Here is a 21,107-nt window from a genome sequence, read left to right as displayed (position 1 = left end):
TTTTAAGGACTGATTTTAGGAGTTAATGAAGAGCAAAAATCTCACCAATCCACTAATGCGAACGTTAGCACGGACAGAAATGTTTTATATTAAGACCTTAAAATAGGGCAATAACTTTCAGTAGTCATGAAAAATAAGAATATATCACTACTTAAAACAATAATAACTCTAATTGCGAGGAAATATATTATTTTGTTGTATATTGATTTGAAAACGGGAGGCTTTAGTACAGCAGGTTTATATATCTCGTTAAAGGTCTATGCGAGCACCAGGAACAATGAAGACACAATTAAGCAAATAATGTTTCATAAAGTTGTGAAAAAATGCTTCTTATGTTATATAATATAATATAACACTATGATAAACAACAATTTCTTCTTTCCCCCACTACGTTTCTCTTCCTTTTTCCCTCTTTTTCTCCTTTTCCCCGTTTTTTTTTTTTTTTTGGCCAGCCGATTGGGGGGGGCACGTGCCCCCCATGCCCCCCCGTAGTTACGCCACTGCCTAACTATAATAGACATATCCCGCCTCAATCATTTGATGATGAATATTTAATGATAAATGCGTTTATAAAATTATAATTTAATTTCAAATTTGATTTTTGAGACTGGTTGGGAGAAATGGGTTAAAATGTCCCAGCTGCCACTTGACTTGTCCCACTTCACTCCAATGGCAGATTGAGTACAAAGGGAGCTCCAATATTTAAAAAAAATGTGAAAAAAAGAAATCTTACTTGCATTATCAGAGCTAATCATGTACATATATTTTTTATTCTGATCAATCAATTTGTTATCCCTCATTTGTAGGCCCTATCAAAGTATAAGACAATGATAATATTCATCCAAGGCTAATGCCAATAGATCAAGGATTGATTAAACAACCAAAAAAAATATTTTAGACTGATTTTAATAACGTCGCAGCTTTTTCTTGTCTTTTGCAGAAAGACATGCCTCGAAAATACACTTAATTAGCGGAAGACTTGAATGCAGCAATAAAGCCTAGTTGACCCGTTTCCTTTTCATTCAATTTGGTGTGCATTGAAAATGGCCACATAGAACCCCAATAGAATGCATTTGAAAATCCAAAATGATTGTTTTATCTTTACAAGCGTGCAAGACATAATGAATTCAAGTTAGATTGTTGGATGTTAACAGTGGCGTACCGTGGGTCACGGCATTGGGGGCACCAGCAAAAATTTCGAGTCACATAGTGAGCGCGCGAAGCGCGCTCTGTTGCCAGGTAAACTGAAATGATAGAGACATTTTACGGACATGCAGTGCCATTAAACGGATATGTATTTCACTGGTTAAATAATGCGAGCGCAAAGCGCGAGCTGAAAACTTTTGATATTCAGACCGAAAAAGGGAAGTTATAAGCAAGTTTTTTGTAGTCATGATACGTATCTGTCTCGCTAAACAAAAATGCGAGCGCGAAGCGCGAGCTGAAAATTTTGTATATATTGACCCCAAACAAGGACATTTTAAGGACTATATTTTAGGAATCCATTAAGATATATATATCACCATAGTCATGCTAGAGTCATACTTTGCTGATTTGGTTAGAATTACACCTAAATCGAGATTTCGACCTTGAACGGGATACTCTATTCATGTTTTGTAAATCATGAAAGGGATGAGAAAGGGGATCTTCCGACATTAATAATACGAGCACAAAGGGCGAGCAGAATTTTTTATCTGAAACTGGATAACTGAATGAAAATGCGGGCGCCTGTTTCAGATTCAGACCTAGAATCTAGGCATTCTAAACAATCTTTTATCATGAAAATAAAAGCGAGCGCGAAGCGCGAACTTAAAATATTTGATATTCCGATCTGATATTTCAAACACTTTGTAGGAAACTTGTAAGGTGGATATAAATCGCACTTGATAAAGAGCTGATATGTTTCATTATTACTTTAATTTTGAGACATAGGACCTTGACATCCTGAGGACATGTTATCATATGAATGTGATGACTATTATCTTCCTGTTCATCTTGCTAAGCGCGAGATAAAACAAAAGTGACAATTTAATTATTAAATTGATATCTTAGTATTAATGCATAATGAGGGCGCTGAATCTGATGATATTATGGCCTGAACACTGAACATTTCAAGCACCTTTTTATTTATGAATAGGATGCATCATTAATTAGTTGATATATTTTTAACCATTAATGCGAGCGCAAATCGCGAGCCGAAATTTTTGATAAACTGTCATGAAAAGGGGATTTTAAGTAGTTTGTTATACAATCAATATTGAGACATACATAATCCGCCAATCAAAAATGCAAGCATAGCAGCGCTAGCTGATGCATTTTGACAATCAGACCTGAAAAGGGATATTTTGAAAACTTTATGCAATTGGAAAATGTTAATATTCAGACCATAAAACTGACATTTTTACAGAGCACTTTTTAAAAATCAATATGTAAATCACAAAAATTAATGAAAGTTCGATTTCCAAGGAGAAATGTGTTTTGTATACTGACTTCCAAACTTGATATTTAAGCTCCGTGTTGAACAAGATATGTGGATCACTTAACAGGCAATGCGAGCGCGAAGCGCGAGCGAAAATTTTATATAGTGACATAAAATATTTTGTCCAAGTCTTCCTCTCATCTTATTTTATTCATTCGTCTTCCTCCTTTTCTTTTTTCTCTTTTCTTTTCCTTCCTTTTTGGTTCTTTCCCCCTTTTTTGCTCTACCAATGGGGGGTCCGGGCCCCTCAGGTCCCCACCTGGATCCGCCTATGCATGAAGAAGAGGCAATTGAATAATGGTTTTATAATGATGTGTTCATGAATAAATGTAATATCACTTTAAAAAATAATCAATGCGAGCGGGAAACTCGAGCGATTTCTATTTTAACCATTTGATGCTTTCAATTTCGTTTAACTTCTCATCAGAGCAGGCCCTGCTAGAATTATGTGAGCGGGAGCCAGGCGCGGATCCAGGATTTCTTAGGGGGCCCTAATTTCAAGTCAAGTAATAATCGTGCCGAAATATTGACTCCCATTGCCGAATGGGTAATGTCTATAGTTCAGTTACTTCTCACAGAAACCTCTTGCATTGTAGGCATTCTTCGTTCTTGTGGGTACTCCATTTTTTTTCTTTTCTACTTTTTGCTTCAGGGGTTGAACAATCTTACGGGGATGACGCCCCTGTATCGCCGCGTATGAAAACTGGTTGTGCAATAACTAAATTGCATATTCTGCATGAAAGAAAAATTAATGTTTATATTGGGTAAGATATTCTTGAAAAGATATAAATTTACATGCTTATTATTATATAGTTGAGGTAGACTCAGTAGTCAGCACTCAGCGTTTACTCATTGGGAGTGCACTGCCTACTTTGATCTGTAAGTGTTTGGATACATTATATGATATTTTGCTATTAGCTTGATATCCATTCAAAACAGTGAGTTGTCTTGTCATTCCTAATCAACAAACATTGGCTCTTCTGCTCTTGCAACAATCATATAAAGTATCAAAAGGTTATGTATCTTATAATCTTGCTCAAATTTTATATACTCCAAATAGATTTTCAAAAGAAACAGAATGCGTGTAAACGGTGCATATAAAAGAATATATAAGATACTAAAGACAGTGGCGTACCGTGGGTCATGGCATGGGGGGGCACCAGCAAAAATTTTGAGTCACTAGTGAGCGCGCGAAGCGCGCCCAGTTGCCAGGTATACTGACCTAATAGAGTCACTTTAAGGACAGTGCCATTAAACGGATATGTATTTCATTGGACAAATAATGCGAGCGCGAAGCGCTCGCATTTTTTTAATTTTTGGTCCGCAGATGGGGGGAGGGGCATGCGCCCCCCATGCCCCCCCCCCCCGTAGTTACGCCACTGACTAAAGATAAATATACTGTAAAAATATACTTTATTGTCAGTGTCTTTATATATGAAAACAATGCTCTTAAGTTCGCATCATTTTGGACGATAAGTTCTTATCTCTCTCTTTCATACAATACTAGTGAAACATGAATTCCAAGGTCCCATGTATCTTGTATACATCAACTATTTCAAGATGTAACAATAAATGTAAATGATAGCAATGCAGTTTAGGCCTGAGTAAATCCACGTAATAGTTTCAGTGGAATTCGTTTAAAAAAATAAAACGTGATTTCCCACTGTAGGTTGGAAACGAAAAGGTGTCGTATCATCAACTGTATATAGCTGTCTTTTACGCATTACTACATGAAACAAAAATATAGGAACGATATAAACCATAGAGTTATTTCAGTTACTTGAGTATTTGACGATTCGTCAAAAAATAAAAAATGCATCCGAAACTTTCACCATTACAATGAAAGTTTCATTTACTCTTTTACATATTGCACACTAAGAAATAAAGGTTCAAAATTGAACCCCGAAAGGTTCATGCAAAATCAGCACCCTATGGGTTCAAAAATTGAACCCCTGATTTGGGGTTCAAAAATTGAACCCGCAGGGTGCAAATATGAACCTCAAACGCAGGGTTCAATTTTTGAACCCATAGGGTGCTGATTTTGCATCAACCTTTCGGGGTCCAATTCTGAACATTTATTTCTAGTGTGTGCAAGTAAACTTCAAAATTTCTGTAAATAACATCTATCAATATATCCATCAGTGTTGTAGTCAAGGCTCTAACCTCCAATGCCAAGGCTTTAATACCCAAGACCAAGGCTTCAATCCCCAAGGCCAAGGCTTCAATCCCCAAGGCCAAGGCTTCAATCCCCAAGGCCAAGGCCAAGGCATGGAAACCCAAGGCCTAAAAACCTCAAGGCCACGGCATTTCAAACTTTCAATATATGGAACAATGAGCCAACAACAAGGCGGCAGTTCGAATATCAGTTCGGCGCCCTATACATGTAGGTCGATCATCAATTTGCCCCCCCCCCCCGTTCGAACATTAATTCGGCCCCAATTCGAACATCATTTTGGCATCCCTTCGAACTCAATTTGCGCCCCCTAGTTCGAACATCAATTCGGCGCCCCCCCCAGTTTGAGTATCAATTGGCGCCCCCTAGCTCGAACATCGATTCGACCCCCCTCCCCAGTTCGAGTATTATTTGGCGCCCCCAGTTCGAACATCATTTCGGCGCCCTCCTAGTTCGAATATCAATTCGGCGCCCCTACATGTAGGTCCAACATCAATTTGGCGCCCCTAGTTTGAATATCAATTCGGCGCCCCTACATGTAGGTCGATCATCACTTCGCCCCCCCCCCTCCCGTTCGAACATCGATTCGGCCCCCAGTTCGAACATCATTTTGGCATCCCTTCGAACATCATTTCGGCGCCCTCCTAGTTCGAATATCGATTCGGTTCCCCCTACGTGTAGGTCCAACATCAATTTGGCGCCCCTAGTTCGAATATCGATTCGGCGCCCCTACATGTAGGTCGATCATCACTTCGCCTCCCCCCCTGTTCGAACATCGATTCGGCCCCCAGTTCGAACATCATTTTGGCATCCCTTCGAACATCATTTCGGCGCCCTCCTGGTTCGAATATCGATTCGGCTCCCCCCACATGTAGGTCCACCATCAATTTGGCGCCCCTAGTTCGAATACCATTTCGCCCCCCCCCTAGCTCGAGTATCAATTTGGCGCCCCCTAGTTCCAACATCTATTTGGCGCCCCTACGTCGAACATCAATTCGCCCCCCCCCCGTTCAAACATCAATTCTGCCCCCAATCCGAACAGCATTTTGACATTCCTTCGAACATCATTTTCTTTCCTCCTCTTCCTCTTTTTTCTTCTCGTCCTTCCCCTCTTCCTCTCCACTTTTCTTCTCTTCTTTCCCCCTTTCTCTCTTTCTTTTTTCTTTTCTTCTCTCTTCCTCTTTCTCCTTTCCCCTCTTCCTCTCTCTTTTCACCCTCTTCCTCTTTTTTCTCCCCTTCCCCTCCCTTTTCTTCTCTTCCTTCCCCCTCTTCCTCTTTTTTTTCTTTCTTTCCCCTCTTCTTTTCCCCTTTTTTTTCTTCCTTTCTTTCCCCTCTTCTTTTTCTTCTTCTCTTCCTCTTTTTTTCTCCCCTTCCCCCCTTTTCTTCTCTTCCTTCCCCCTCTTCCTCTTTTTTCTCTTTCTTTCCCCTCTTTTTCTTCCTTCCTTTCTCCTTTTCTTCTCTTCCCTTCCCCTTCTCTCTCTTTTTTCCTCTTCTTTCTTCCCTCTTCCTTTCGTTCCTTTTTTCTCCTTTTCCTCTCTTTTCCCCTCTTCCTCTTTTTTTTCTTCTCCCCCCTCTCTTTTTCTTCTTTTCCTTCCCCCTCTTCCTCTTTTTTCTCTTTCTTTCCCCTCTTCTCTTTTTTCTTTCCCTTCTTCTTTTCTTTCCCCTCTCTTTTTTCTTCTCTTCTTTCCTCCCTCTCCCTCCACCTTTCTTTTCTTCTCTTCCTCCTTTTCTTTCCTCTTTTTCCATTCTCTCTTTTTCTTCTCTTCCTTTCCCCTCTTCCCCTCTCTCTCTTTTTTTCTCCTTTTCCTATGGCCGCAGAAACGGGGGGTGGGAGGCTTCAGACCCTACTCTTTTTTTAAAAGGCGTATATAAAAAACGTAAAAATTCCCACTTTTTTGGCATGGTTATAGCCGCGGGCCCCCCCCCCTGGCCCCCGCTAATTCCAAAGCCGTTGGCATCGGCCCTCGGGCTCCCCTGGGGCAGCCCCCCCCCCATCTGTAAGCGAGTGTCAGCCACCGTCGTACATATCATTGTTTTCACAATACTGCTTTAACATTAAAATTCAAATATCCTCTTGTTTGCAATTAAAATAATCTATACTAGGGCCAACTCGCAGCCCAATAATTCATGTCCGTCGGAGTATATTTCTCAGCAGATCGATAGAGCACAAATGGCATTCCATAGTCATTAAATTTGCGTCAATGCAGTCTCAGTTTGCTACACTATTTTTTTAATGAAAGCTGTATTTACCTAGAATTCACCATGTCTCTCGCAACGATGACTATAAGAGAAAAGGATCAGATGTATAGGCTGATAATTAGGTATGAAATTGTACATTTCCATTATTTCCTTATTCTGTTTCGAGGGTTTTTTTTACTGAACGGGAACGGCGCGGCTGGCTCGCTGTTCTGCACGTCGCCGCATGCATCGCCGCCTAGCCTGGCAGCACGGGATCGGTCCCTGGCCCGGTCAAGCCTCCCCCTGCATGCCCTTGCCTGGCCACCACCCGACTTTCCCGCGTGTTTTCATGGTTTTGGTTTGTATGTGTGAGTTAGTTGAAGCCACTGGCCCCACGCAGAGCTGCAGAGAAGAGCAGGGTGACCAGATTTCACAAAATGAAATACAGGACAATTGACAAACGAAGATCAACAAAGAAGCCCACACAAAGTGTTAGACATGTGAAAAATATAAAGAATTGGACGGGAAGGAGAGAAAGAAAAGAGATGATTGAGAATGAAAGAAAAAGGAAAACAGAAAAAATAACAGAAAGTTAGAATTAAAGAAGGATGAAAGAAATAATAAAAGAGATTAAAAAAAAGTTTCCGTCATTCTAAGAAAGAATGGAAGAAAGAAAGAAATAAAGAAAGAAAGAAAATGGAAGGGAAGATGAATAAATGTCTGAAAGACAAAATAAAGGAGAGAATTAAAGGGGGAGGTAAGAAAAGGGAGGTAAGAAAAGGGAGGAAAGAAATAATGAAGGAAATAAAACATGTTTCCTTCATTCTTTGAAAGAAATAAATAAAGAAGAAAACTGGAAGGAAGGAAGGAAAGGAAAGAAAGAGTAAGGAAAAGAATAAGAAGGGAAAAAAAGAAAGGAAGAAAGAGTGGAAGGGAGGATAGACCGAATAAAGAGAAAATAATGGAAGGAGAGAAAGAACGAAAAGAAACAGGAGACAAAGAGAAGGAAGCCAAGGTAATTATAAGGAAAGAAAGAATGAAGGAAATAAAAAGAATATTTGATAAAGAAGGAAAGTAAGAGAAAGAAGGAAAGAAAGAAAAATGAACAGAGAGAGAGAGAAAAGAAAATGTCTAGGAAAGGAAAATAGGAAATAGATAGATAAATGGTTTATTAATAAAAATCAAGACATCATCGCAGCTAAGGCCGAATTGCGATGTATTCACAAGGTAATAAAGACACAAAAAATATTCAAACAATAACACAGATAATTACAAAATAAATAATACGGATAAAGTATGGTATTGGAAATAAAGATAGATTGAAAAAAAAGGGCAAGCAGAAAGGATAGGGTATATATATAAAAGAAAGAAATAGGGAAAAGTTCAAACTTCAAGTAAACAAAAAATTCAATCATCTAATAGACATCATAATTTTATTTGGTGTTTTTTAAAACGTATTTTTCAAATAAAAAAATAAAATGTTTTAGAAATGAATAAAATTTCAAAGTGAAACATATTGTCAAACTTAAAAATTAGATGAAACATCGCGGCATCGTGCACACCAAGACTCAAAACGAAAGCTGAAACAACTAGATCTATAAAAAGTCAATAACTTGTTCCTCCGATTACATCTCCAAATCATTAATCTGAGAATTCATAGTATAATTATAAATATCTCCCACCGATTTTGTGATTATTTTGGTGGAAAAACTGTTTATCATGTGAGATTGTTTTCACCATTGAGAATTTGCTTCGATCCTACATGCCTAGCTAGTAGCCTGCCACACACAGGCAGGAGGCCAGTTCGTTTGCAATGTATTGGGTTAGCAAGAAATCACCACAGAACTTGCAAAAGTTTACAGTTATCGATTTAATTGTTGTCCCTGCTTCGTCATCTGTTGATTATTTAATGAAAATTCTTCACTTTTAAATGTATTAACTACATTTTGTTCAATATTCTGAAATACGGGACAAGTAGGCGTCCCGGGAAGGGTTTGTCGGGACGCCGGGACACAGGAGCAAAATATGGGACAATCCCGGGAAATACGGGACGTCTGGTCACCCTGGAGAAGAGTGCTGGGCCTGCGACTGAACGTGAAATTTTTTTCCCACGTTCGGACCCCATGACCAGAATCCAGATGGCAGAATTCTGGGTGGAAAAAAAATTAAGGTGCCTATGCTATATGGCTATGACCCCGGGGGGGAGGGGCACTTACATTGACTCTCTATATTATGTATATTTCAATATGGCTTTGGAGCCCAGCCTTTGAAAGGTCAATGGCCTCTGCTGGCTCCCCCATATTCTTGGTATTGATATTCATATGTTTTCTTTTTGTAAATATTTGATTGTATTTGAATGTTTTTTTACCAGAAATGGAAATAAATAAATGAAATGAAAATGAAATGATACCATGCGCGACCAAAAAACACGTAAAAAGGATGTCCTTTTCACGATAGGCACGTTACGTACGTAATGTGATAAGGGTGTCAAAAACACAAAAATAATGAAAAAAGGATATCTATTTCGCTAGGAAAATTACGTGTTTAGGAAACTTTAGGGTCAAATTTGCGGGGATGATAAAACAAAATTAAAATGTTTTATAAAGGATGTCCTTTTTGCCCCAGCACTTCATGTTTAGAGTGTGATTTGCGCGAGGTGTAGAAGGTGGGGTCGTACTAAACCAAATAAGGTAAAGCCGAAGACTGAAGGACCCGTAACAATAAAACATTCCTGTACTTGTTTAGGGGTTCATTTCAGGGAATAATTGCCAAGAGTATCGTTTTGTTCCAAATACCTGTTAAGGGCACTTGTTCACTGCAACCACCCTGCCTGTGGGGAATCTACAGGCAGGGTATGGTATGCAAATGCTGTACAGAGCACACACTTAAAAAAAATCATTAAAATATCACTTTTGTGACCAAAATTACTAATTTCCATACAGTTGCAATTTATTTTTCATTAGTAACTTGGGAATAATTTTTGTAGTCACCAGAGCTATTTTTGTGTAGGCCCTCTATTGATGGAAAGTAATATGGCAAGAAAATTTTCATTTTTCAATCAATTAAGAGAAAATAATTTAAAGAATTAACTTTACATAACAGCCAAGTTATATGATGAATAGCTGTAATGAAAACTGATAGTGTAAGAAAATCAAGCATTTGTCCCATTGAAAAAGAGAAAAAAAGCCAAACGTTGCCACCCTTATTTTGCCACACATGGAGATGTAACTGAGAACAAGGTTATATCATAACCTTGTTCATTGAATGAGTGGTTAAGGGTAGGATTTCACACTTCAATACTTGTTAAGGGGAGCATTTTCAGAAAATATGGATGCTTTTCGAGACCCCATGGTCGCGCATGGTATCCACTCGTGAATGGAAGTGCCCCCCCCCCCCCCCGGAGTTGAACAGCAGTTGCAATTTATTTTTCATTAGTAACTTGGGAATTATTTTTGTATTTACTAGAGCGCTCAAAAACTTGACTTTTGGGGCATATTTTCGTGTACGCCCTGTATTGGTGGAAAGTAAATAAGGTACAACAATTGTAGTTTTTCAATCTCTATTTTTAATGAAGAAAAAAAATTAAAAGAATCAAATTTACTTAAGAGCCAAATTATATGACGAATAGCTGTAATGAAACCTGACAGCAGCGAAAAAAATACATACCGGAAATACCGGAAATGCCTCAAGGTCTAGCCCTAAATCATGTAAATGAGAAACAACTTCATTTCTACGATATTGATTTCATTTTTTTTAAAAGAATTTATTTAAAACAAAATATTATGAAAAGACAGGGGAAACTGTTCTTACATTGCTATGTTGCTTACTTTTAAATTCACCAAGTGACAGCACGCATATATCACAATATTCAAAATGATTTTTTGAATTTTTATTAAGAACTGATACCGCTTTGAAATATATTTGTTGTATTTGTTGATTTTATCTCTTGTGTATCATATTTCTTTATTTCAATAGTCAACTACTTCATGATGGTTACCATGAGATTTCACAGCAGCTGAGTAAGATTGTGTGTCCGGTTCCTGATTGTCCACCATCAGATCGTCTTCAGAAAGTTGTACAGCTGGGTCTTAGAGCAGAACCTGACAGTAAGTCTGGCAAAGACTTTATGTAAACTCTTTATTATTAGAACTATTTTTTTTCTAAACATACAATAGATTGTGTAAAATATAGTTTACCAATGTTAGATTCTGATTGAATATAATTTTTCAGTATCCACATATTTTGACTTGTCAAATTTGTGACCTCTCATATGTGCTAGCTTTGTGTGCAAAGTCTACAAAAGAGTTGAAAATTTAATTTCAATGGCTGAATAAATAGTGTCATGGATTGGTGACAAATTCCATGAATATTCCTATTCTTATTTTTAATGAAAACACAAGTTGGCAAGACTAAGATTTTCCTATCAGCATTTAAAAGTTTGGCACTGTACAATCAAGAATTATAATGGATCAACGCTTCATTTTTTTAAAATCGCATTCAGCCTTCTGTATGGTACACATTAATTATACATATGATGTGCCTCATATGATGTGATAAATTTGTACTGATCCAGACCCCTAAAATATACTATTTTCCCCCTATGCAGGACCCCCTCCAGTCCTAATATCTGACACAGTTGCTCCAGCTTCATCTATTGATTTGGACTTTGATACAGAGGGTGAGAAATCTTTCTTTCTCTCTTTTTATTTATTTATTTATTTTTTTTTTTTTTTTTTTTTTTCTTCAACCAATAGATATGATATTTTTGGATGGTCTGTCAGTCTGCAGTTAGTAACTTCAAAATCACGTCATATAGGAGTGACAATAGTCTGATTTGTTTTAGAGATATTAAACTTGGTTTATGAATGTATTTGGATGAAAAAATTGAGTGATACGTAGTGGCTAATTACTGTATATTTAAAGATAAATTCCGGTAGTTGCAGTAAACACTGATTTCATGAGAAAGTCTGTAAAACCAGGCTTAATTGTCAGTATATCATCGAGGATCTAGATCTGGTACATTTACATAAACTGAACTTAGTGAAATCTTGAAATCTACGCCGAAAAATTTCAGACTGACGATCCCCAACACAGATAAGCGCACGTGGGACAGTGTATTATTATTTCTACTGTCGGGCCCGATGCGCTACCCGAATCCTGTGCTTTTTTGCTGATTTCTCAGCAATTACACAATTTCTTCCAGAATCCTTTGGCACATACGTTTTATTTATACAAACAGACACTTTGGTGGTCATTTCATTGGATTCTGTACGAACTCATTTTGATATCGTTACCAAAACTAGCATTTACCTTTAAAGTATACTGCTTGACATGAATTTTTAAGGGGTAATCTCTCCACTCTACCATATAAATGGTTTTGTATTTAATTATGCAGCTCAAAATGACCAAATCAAATGACCGTTGTGAACAATCTCTATTTAACTACCATGCAGTGCAATCACAAGCCCCCGAAGCAGCCCAGTACGAGACCTGCTACGTCACCGCTCATAAGGGACCATGTCGGATAGCTGCATGGAGCAATGATGGTAGGTGCCTTGGTTTCAGGGGAACATTTCGTGAAGAGAGATGTATCTGTGAATTTCACTACAGATGTTACAAGCTATCCGTGCATCTGATTGGTTTAGAGGGAATTAGTAAAAATTACCAACAAGATGCTTTGTAAAACACTGTCTATGGGAGCTTTTCATGAAGAGATTTGTCAGGGATTTTCACTAACACTTACAATAATTATGTTATAAGCTACTGAAATCTTTGCATTTGGTTGGCTGGGAGCACATAAATCTGTGAAAGTCACTAATAACATAATCATGCAATGCTTTCTCCTGTTATTGGTAGTATTCAATTGTGGAATAGCATTGGTCAATTATTACATTTTAACAGTGCCAATCGCAAGTTCTTGCACAAAGTGCGAATTATTCTGATCTTCCTGTGAACTGTTTCAAGAAGGAATAAATTTTATTGTGAAATGCGAAAAAAAAGTAATTGTATGAAAAATTGTTTTTATTAACGTCTTTGGTATGCTATCCTTCCCTTCAATATCATAGATAGAAATTAAATGAAGCATCTCATAGAAGCATTGAATCACAGGATTTTATGAAATTACCACTCTTTTTTTTCTTAAATTCCTTTTTCTTCTAGGTCAGCTGATTGCAACTGGATCAACGGATGCATCAATCAAGGTATCATTATTGAAACACGAATCCATCCACTGCATAACTAGAAATATTGCCAGTTGTCATATCAGGGAGGGGAGCTACACAGTCCATAAGGGCGACCGCACACCTTACGATTGGTCTGCGACTCAATTTTAGAATAAAACGTAGTAGAATTTGATGCTAATATTAAGACTTGGAATATCTTACTGTGTAATGTTCTAAATCATCGTACAAATACCTATGTCCAAATTTGTGACTATGCTATCATCCTTAAAATTAAAGCAAATTTGATATCTAGTCGTAATGACGTCATAGCAGTCGTACGATTGGCTACGATTTGAAACTGATTTGGCCTTTACTCCAAAATAAAGGCTTGCAATCTTTCAAAATGGTTATATTAGTATTCTTTCAATTAATTTTAGCCTCAGATAAAATGATATGTTCCATTCACATTTTCAGAAAATCAGCAAAATGAGATTTGTTTAAAAATTGGAGCACAAACAGTCTTAATGTGTGCGGTGGCCTTTAGGCTTGGATGTTCTCAAGGACTTACCAAGTTTTAGGAAGCAAAATATTTATATTTAACATGAGAGGAGAGTTCTTTCAATTTCAGTTTAAGGATATTTGTATTTGTATGTAATTTGGTTTGGTTACTTGCAAAATTTTGATGCCCGTGAAAAGTGATTATGTTCAGGTGGATAATAAAAAAGTCTGGAATTGAAACAATTTTCTTTTATCAAGATACTTATGATTGAATACTGCCATTCAAGAAACTGCACAGGTGTATTCCTTTATATCTCTCAAATCTATGAGGGTTAGCTATTGAGTAGTGCCGATCATATAGTATTGTTGAGTGTAGATTGATGTTCTTTGAAAACTCACTGGCCCTGTATTAATTTTATCTGGTTCTTAGATCCTGGATGTGGAGCGTATGTTAGCAAAAAGTGCAGCCTCAGCCCCTACCACAGATACAGTAGAAAGTCATCCTGTTATCAGGACGCTATATGATCATGTTGATGTAAGTAGTCTCAAAAGTTCTCTTTTGAATATCCTGTTCCATTTGCTCCTGCAACAATTACTCCCACTGGAAATACATTAACATAAATATAAACTCAAACTTGAACTCGCTTTAATTTTCTTTTTTTATTATGTGTTTTATTGGTATTCAAAATCACATATAATCACAATATTTACAGGTAATTGGAAATGATTGGAAACAGTTCAAAAGCAGTAAAATCACAAAGCAAAGATAAAAAAAAATAAATAGATGAATAAATGAATAAAAAAAATAAAATAAAAAGAAATGAAAAATAAATAAAATAAAAAAATAAAAAAAGGGTGACATAAATCAAAATAAAACATTGGACGATACAGGTTACTCTATAGGGAATACACATCGAGATGAATTTACATGTATAATCATTTGTAGCATATTACTCTGTGCATTGTACAAGTCTCAATTGAAAAAATACAGAAACAAATAGAATGGAAAAGGGGGAACTACCTGTATCTAAAATAAAAATCATATATCAAATCGCCACTTCTTAAAGTGTACAGTGAGTTTGTTTCTTTTCTTGGCTAGGTGATGCTCAATTTCCTTTTGTTTCTTCACAAAACTTTTAAATAAATCCACATTTGGTAAGGTGTTCTTGAATTTACAAATATAAATATAATATTTAGCCAACTTGCTTTAATTTTTGACTTCCTGACGTAAGCTATTCCCGAATTTTGGAGGCACACTTGATCAGCTATGGTTGCTTTTGTTTTGAAAGATGGGATCTTTAAAAGCAAATAATCTTCTGGAACTTTCCAAGTTACAACCGTGTTAATTGCAGGGATGCCAGTTTTCAGGCAAAAGCCTGAATTCAGGCTCTGACAATTTATTTCAGGCCATAGTTTTAGCATTTTTGTCTCACCTGCGAAGCAGAGTGAGACTATAGGCGCCGCTTTTCCGACGGCGGCGGCGTCAACATCAAATCTTAACCTGAGGTTAAGTTTTTGAAATGACGTCATAACTTAGAAAGTATATGGACCTAGTTAGTAAAACTTGGCCATAAGGTTAATCAAGTATTACTGAACATCCTATTAGAGTTTCATGTCACATGACCAAGGTCAAAGGTCATTTAGGGTCAATGAACTTAGACCATGTTGGAGGAATCAACATCGAAATCTTAACCTGAGGTTAAGTTTTTGAAATGTCATCATAACTTAGAAAATATATGGACCTAGTTCATGAAACTTGGACATAAGGTTAATCAAGTATCACTGAACATCCTGCATGAGTTTCATGTCACATGACCAAGGTCAAAGGTCATTTAGGGTCAATGAACTTTGGCCGAATTGGGGATATCTGTTGAATTCCCATCATAACTTTGACAGTTTATGGATCTGATTCATAAAACTTGGACATAATAGTAATCAAGCATCACTGAACATTTTGTGCAAGTTTCAGGTCTCATGATTAAGGTCAAAGGTCATTTAGGGTCAATGAACTTTGGCCGAATTGGGGGTATCTGTTGAATTACCATCATAACTTTGAAAGTTTATTGGTCTAGTTCATTAAACTTGGACATTAGAGTAATCAAGTATCACCGAACATCCTGTGCGCGTTTCAGGTCACATGACCAAGGTCAAAGGTCAATGAACTTTGGCCGAATTGGGTGTATCTGTTGAATTACCATCATAACTTTGAAAGTTTATGGATCTGATTCATGAAACTTGTACATAAGAGTAATCAAGTATCACTGAACATCCTGTGCGAGTTTCAGGTCACATGATCAAGGTCAAAGGTCATGTAAGGTCAATGAACTTTGGCCATGTTGGGGTTTTTTGTTGAATAACCATCATATCTCTGTAAGTTTATTGGTCTAGTTCATAAAAAGTGGACATAAGAGTAACCATGTATCACAGAACATCTTGTGCGAGTTAGAGTAGTATTCAAAATCAGCACTGCTGCTATATTGAACCGCGTGATGCAGGTGAGACGGCCAGAGGCATTCCACTTGTTGTGTACAAAATATTGTATTCTAGGTGATTTTCAGGCTCTCTGATCAATTCCAACTGGCATCCCTATAATTGGCTTGGTATGTTGACAATTCTGCTTTCTATCAAGGCCTGTCCATATTATTCATAAGATGTGAAAGAAGTTATTTTCCTCATGTCTTCATTTAAACTTTGCAGGACATCACAGCCCTTGACTTTCACCCGTCATGGCCCATCCTGGTATCGGGAGGTAAAGACTGCACTGTTAAACTCTTTGATTTCTCAAAGTCAACTGTCAAGAAGTCGGCCAAGTCCATCCAGGAAGTTTCCCCGATCAGGTTCACTACATTCCATCCGTGTGGGGATTTCTTACTGGTTGCAACAGAACACCCAACGTGTAAGTTTGATCTCTTTGTCACATGAATACGAATACTGTTATCTGCTCAGTTCTGAAAAAAAAATGTGCAACTTTTCAGTTGTTTCTGAAATTTATACATTCTCTACAGATATGAATTGGAATAATAAAATGTAAATGCTATTTTGAAAGATCTTAGAGTCATGTTTCATATAAATTCATGGTATCCTCGGAGCACACACCGAACCCATCACCTAAGAAGAGATGATGGCATTACCCTGACCCAGCAATGAACACACTCCATCTTACCTTTACCAGACTTCTAACAATGATGTATCATGAGGTTATATAGGAAAGGAAATTCATAGGAATCCCTGTGATAACTTTGCCCTTTTAAGTCTAACAATATTTCCATTTAAAACATGTGGACAGAATTTTATGAAAAAAGAAACGTAGAATAAAATCATTCTATCTACCGTACATGTATATACTAATGATATTGTATATCTATAATACTAACCCATTGCCTGCTAAAACTGGTTAGTCATTAGTCATTAAGTGAACAGGACATATCTCACTATATTGCAAGGGAATTTCAGGATATTGCCAAGGTTTGAATTGTTTTTAATTTCATTGACTGAAAATCTTGTTGTTTGTTTGACAGTGAGGCTGTATGATGTAAATACTGCTCAGTGCTTTGTGTCTTGTAATCCCAGCGACCAACATAAAGCTATGATGAATATGGTAAGTATAAACACAACGTGTTTATAGGTTCATTAAAATCAATTGTTGGAAGTGCTTAAATGCTGATGCACACATGAAATGTAAAATGCAGTCTTATTGAGTAATATGCAGACTCTAATGCGGCACTGCAAGAAACTTGCTATCAATCGCAACTTAATTTTTTTCCAAAATCAAGCATATGCCGTGCAATTAATTGCAAATCGCGATTTTTTACTAATCTTCTTCATTAAACAAGTGTAATCTGATTTGCTTAAGTTAAAAGTGATCAATCAACTGTAAAATTGCAACAGAATATTTGCGATTGATTGCAAATATTTTCTTGCAACACCCCCTAACTGGCAGTTTTTTAATCGCACTTTACTAATTCTTTGTGAAACAACCCCTGACAAGACATTCACAACTATTTTTTTGTTTTAATGTAGCCAAATGATATTCCACATTCCACAATGTGATGTGATCTAGTAACCTACTATCTGTTTTGGTCACTATACTTTCATAACTTGACTGGTCACTACATTTGTAGAAAATGTTTGATGAATGATGGTGGTGAGGAGGAGTCATGACACGGCTAACACACTTTGTTTAGTGAAATACAAACTATAAATCACTCCTCTTGTGTAACATCTCTTGTTTATTTATCTTACATGCACCAAGCCATACATCAAAGATGGAATATTGTAGCATTACTAGGACAGTACTTGAACTGAATGATGATCCTAAGCACTGTTTGAAGACATTGAAATTTGTGAGATATTTCCTATTATTGAGCAAGCGCCATGAGCGCCCAGCTGAGGCTGATACCGGCGCCTAACAAGAACCCATCATCATCATATTGAAATACAACTATTAAATTAGATTGTTCCCACCCTTTGATTCTTCTAACCAACCCATACAGATGGAATACAGTCCTCTTGGCAACATGTATGCCTCTTGCAGTAATGATGGATCTATCAAACTCTGGGATGGTGTGAGTAACAGGTGTGTCAATACACTCAAAGATGCTCATGGAGGAGCTCCTGTCTGTTCTGTTAGATTCTCAAGAAATGGAAAGGTAAGAGAAGTCAGGTTTTGTAAATACTTTGTGTATTTCATTTTTTTTTTTCAAATCAATGAAAGCACTGGTCATTAATTTTAAAATCATTTTTGGCAATAGTAATTTTTTACCTGTTTGCCAAAAATAAATATATGCAGGCAACCATAGGACCAAAGTCTTAAAGTCCTCTCCGAGGGACCTGGTAATAAGGATAAATGCCTTACCAAAGGGCACTAGCACACCCGGTGGGAATCGAAACCTGGTCACCGGATTTTTAGACCATCGTTCTAAAGACTGAGCTATCATACCTGCATATTCCAAGACCACTTCTATCTCATTGTACAGAAAAGTCCCTTCTCATTGTTGACACAATTGTTTGTGTCGTGTTTATTTCTTTATTTTTTTTCTGTTTTACAATAGTATGTGCTATCCAGTGGCAAAGACTCCTTGGTGAAACTTTGGGAGATCGCTACCAGCAGAACACTCATCACATATACAGGAGCCGGGTCTGAGCAGATGAAGACTAATACACAGGCTGTATTCAACCACACAGAGGATTATGGTAAGATTAGTCTTGAACAAATTTAAGCAGACTGTATTCAGTCTTGTAAGGATGCTTGTTGGAAAGATTCTTGACCAATCTAGGAGAAATGGAGGGGGAGGGGGCAAACGTATATAGGATTAGGTTGTAGGAATAGATTTTTAAGAGGAAAGTTCATCTGTATTGGTAGAAAATAACATATTAAGTCGAAACTTTTGGTCGCAACAAAAGAAAAAAAATCGAAAAATTACCTTGAAATTTTTGGCTACTAACTGCAGCCTCAGATTTTTATTATTTTTCTTTTTGTACATTTATCACATAATTCTTAATCAAGAATGTTTAATCTTAATGCATGGAACTTGAAAATGTAAATAACGTTTTCGTCACTCTTGACTCTTTGTGATACACTACCAGTAACTATTCATTTTGTTGGTTTTGGTTTTTCTCTCTTTAGTATTCTTTCCTGATGAGAAGACATTGAGTTTATGTTGCTGGGATTCAAGGAATGCAGAGAGGAACAAGCTGCTATCTCTAGGTAATTATAGTCTGATTAAATTCTTGATTTATATATCGTGGTATAGGCCTCAATCTCACGAAGAGGTGCAGTAGAGCTGATGCATCCAAACAGTAAGAAGCTAACGATGCCATAATTAACAATCAGAATGGCTGAGTTTCTGATTGCTTTTATTCAATTTGCAACTCTTTGTAAGACATTCCCTGGCCATTATCTTTTGAAAAAATAATACATAAATTAAATCTGCCTCCATGGTAGGGCCAAAGATTACACAATTAGCCATGTGAATTGCATATGCACATCCCCATTTGACAAAAATGAAGATGCTGTGCTTGGTTGATATTTTTATAATTTATTTTTCAAATCAATTGTTGGGGATGACTTGCTTATCACTTACTTTATCATCATCCTTTGTGTACTTCTTCAACTGTGTAAACTGAAAGAAAGATTAAATCTTTTGCAGTTTTTGTCATGACATATTTATGTTTTCATTTTGTTTTCACCTCCTAGGCCACAACAATGTCGTCAGTTGCATCATCCACTCACCTACAGGACCTGGCTTCGTGACGTGTAGTGACGACTTCAGAGCTAGATTCTGGTATCATCGAACAGACTCGAACTGATTTTCTGCGAAGCATGATTAGCTGAAATCAGTCACATAGGAGTGTAGTTCAATCAGGGGTTTCTAGTTAGACTAGGCCATAAGCTTCATTTTCAATTCCCTCAGATAGGATGTAGACCTGTAGGTCTCTTTATTTGCTCTAGAACATACAGGACCCCAATTCATAAAACTTTCTATAAATAACATACTAGGATTCATTGACAAAAACTGTCTTGGCCAAGCCAAAGGTACCGTTACAGTAGCTTATAGTAGAAGCTTTTAAATGTGTCATTGATGACTAGTTTCATGAAGCAGGGCCCTATCCTGTCTATCTTGATGCTGGTCATGTAACTTATTCTTTTACACCCTTAAACATGTAGTTTTTGTGTACATTATTTTGAAATGTGTTTGGGTAATACATGATTACATGTTAATGTTTCTGAAGCATTACATGGTTTTAGGTATCTGCTGCATTTTTTTTTAGGTATTCAGGATTTTCTGAAAAGTAGCTGTAGGTGAGAAGACACATTCCCAGTCTATAAAACAGAGAATTAGAAGCGAAAAATAGACAATTGTTAGAAAATGACACTCCACTCATACAATTCAGGCTATGCAGCCAGCAGGCTTATTTGATTTGAGGACATCCTTATAAACCAAAGGTTCTTTATTCTAAAACATGCAAATTGCATATATATATATATTTCTTGTTCCGGAAATAAAAAAATGGTCCATACTTGTAATTCATTGATCATTTTGATTTGGAATAACAAACCACATTTTGTTTTCAATTAATCAACGTAAAGAGAAATGCCAGTAGTTGCAGTAAACACTGATTTCATGAGAAAGTCTGTAAAACCAGTATATCATCAAGGATCTAGATCTAGTACAGTCACATAAACAGAACTTTGTGAAATCTTGAAATCTACACTGAAAAATATTGACACTGAAGATCACCAACACAGATAAGCGCACGTGGGACAGTGTATTATTATTGCTTTGAATGTCGTGCCCGATGCTTGACCCGAATCCTGTGCTTATTTGCTAATTTCTCAGCAATTGCACAATTTCTTCCAGAATCCTTTGGCACGTATACTTTAATTATACAGACACTTTGGTGGTCATTTCATTGGATTCTGTACGAACTCATTTTGATATCGTCACCAAAACTGGCATTTACCTTTAACCCTAAAAGGACTGGGCCACTTGAGATGTATTGATGACGGGGGGGACTAAATGATGGTAAGCCATGTGGTGAGTGGACGAATTGGCAATTTACCAAGTTGAAGTAGAGTAGCTCGTGCCATTTTCTGAATAAAGTAAATGCATAGAAA

At 37.0% G+C, this 21,107-nt stretch overlaps 1 protein-coding gene across 1 annotated transcript; it reads left to right on the top strand.

Moving 5' to 3' along the window:
• The first annotated feature begins 6,836 nt into the window (after nucleotides 1–6,836).
• LOC121427786 (cleavage stimulation factor subunit 1-like) lies at nucleotides 6,837–20,368 on the top strand. The gene is made up of 12 exons (XM_041624347.1): nucleotides 6,837–6,973; nucleotides 10,806–10,936; nucleotides 11,437–11,508; nucleotides 12,284–12,376; nucleotides 12,990–13,030; nucleotides 13,920–14,024; nucleotides 16,187–16,385; nucleotides 17,008–17,087; nucleotides 17,983–18,138; nucleotides 18,541–18,682; nucleotides 19,116–19,196; nucleotides 19,686–20,368. Exons 1-12 carry the CDS (start codon nucleotides 6,915–6,917, stop codon nucleotides 19,796–19,798), a joined length of 1,272 nt encoding a protein of 423 aa, XP_041480281.1. The 5' UTR covers nucleotides 6,837–6,914; the 3' UTR covers nucleotides 19,799–20,368.
• The last annotated feature ends 739 nt before the right edge of the window (nucleotides 20,369–21,107 follow it).

The sequence above is a fragment of the Lytechinus variegatus genome, chromosome 14, assembly GCF_018143015.1.
Source record: "Lytechinus variegatus isolate NC3 chromosome 14, Lvar_3.0, whole genome shotgun sequence".
In the NCBI taxonomy this organism is placed as follows: domain Eukaryota; kingdom Metazoa; phylum Echinodermata; class Echinoidea; order Temnopleuroida; family Toxopneustidae; genus Lytechinus; species Lytechinus variegatus.
The sequence above is the reverse complement of the archived record's forward strand: the minus strand, read 5'-3'. Positions and strand labels throughout refer to the sequence as shown.

Bases quoted from the DNA above. Each gene is read 5' to 3' on its own strand.
- LOC121427786 (XM_041624347.1), top strand. From the start codon at position 6,915: ATGTCTCTCGCAACGATGACTATAAGAGAAAAGGATCAGATGTATAGG. The intron at 14,025-16,186 runs GTAAGTAGTCTC...TAAACTTTGCAG, and splicing joins CGCTATATGATCATGTTGAT to GACATCACAGCCCTTGACTT. The intron at 18,139-18,540 runs GTAAGAGAAGTC...GTTTTACAATAG, and splicing joins GATTCTCAAGAAATGGAAAG to TATGTGCTATCCAGTGGCAA.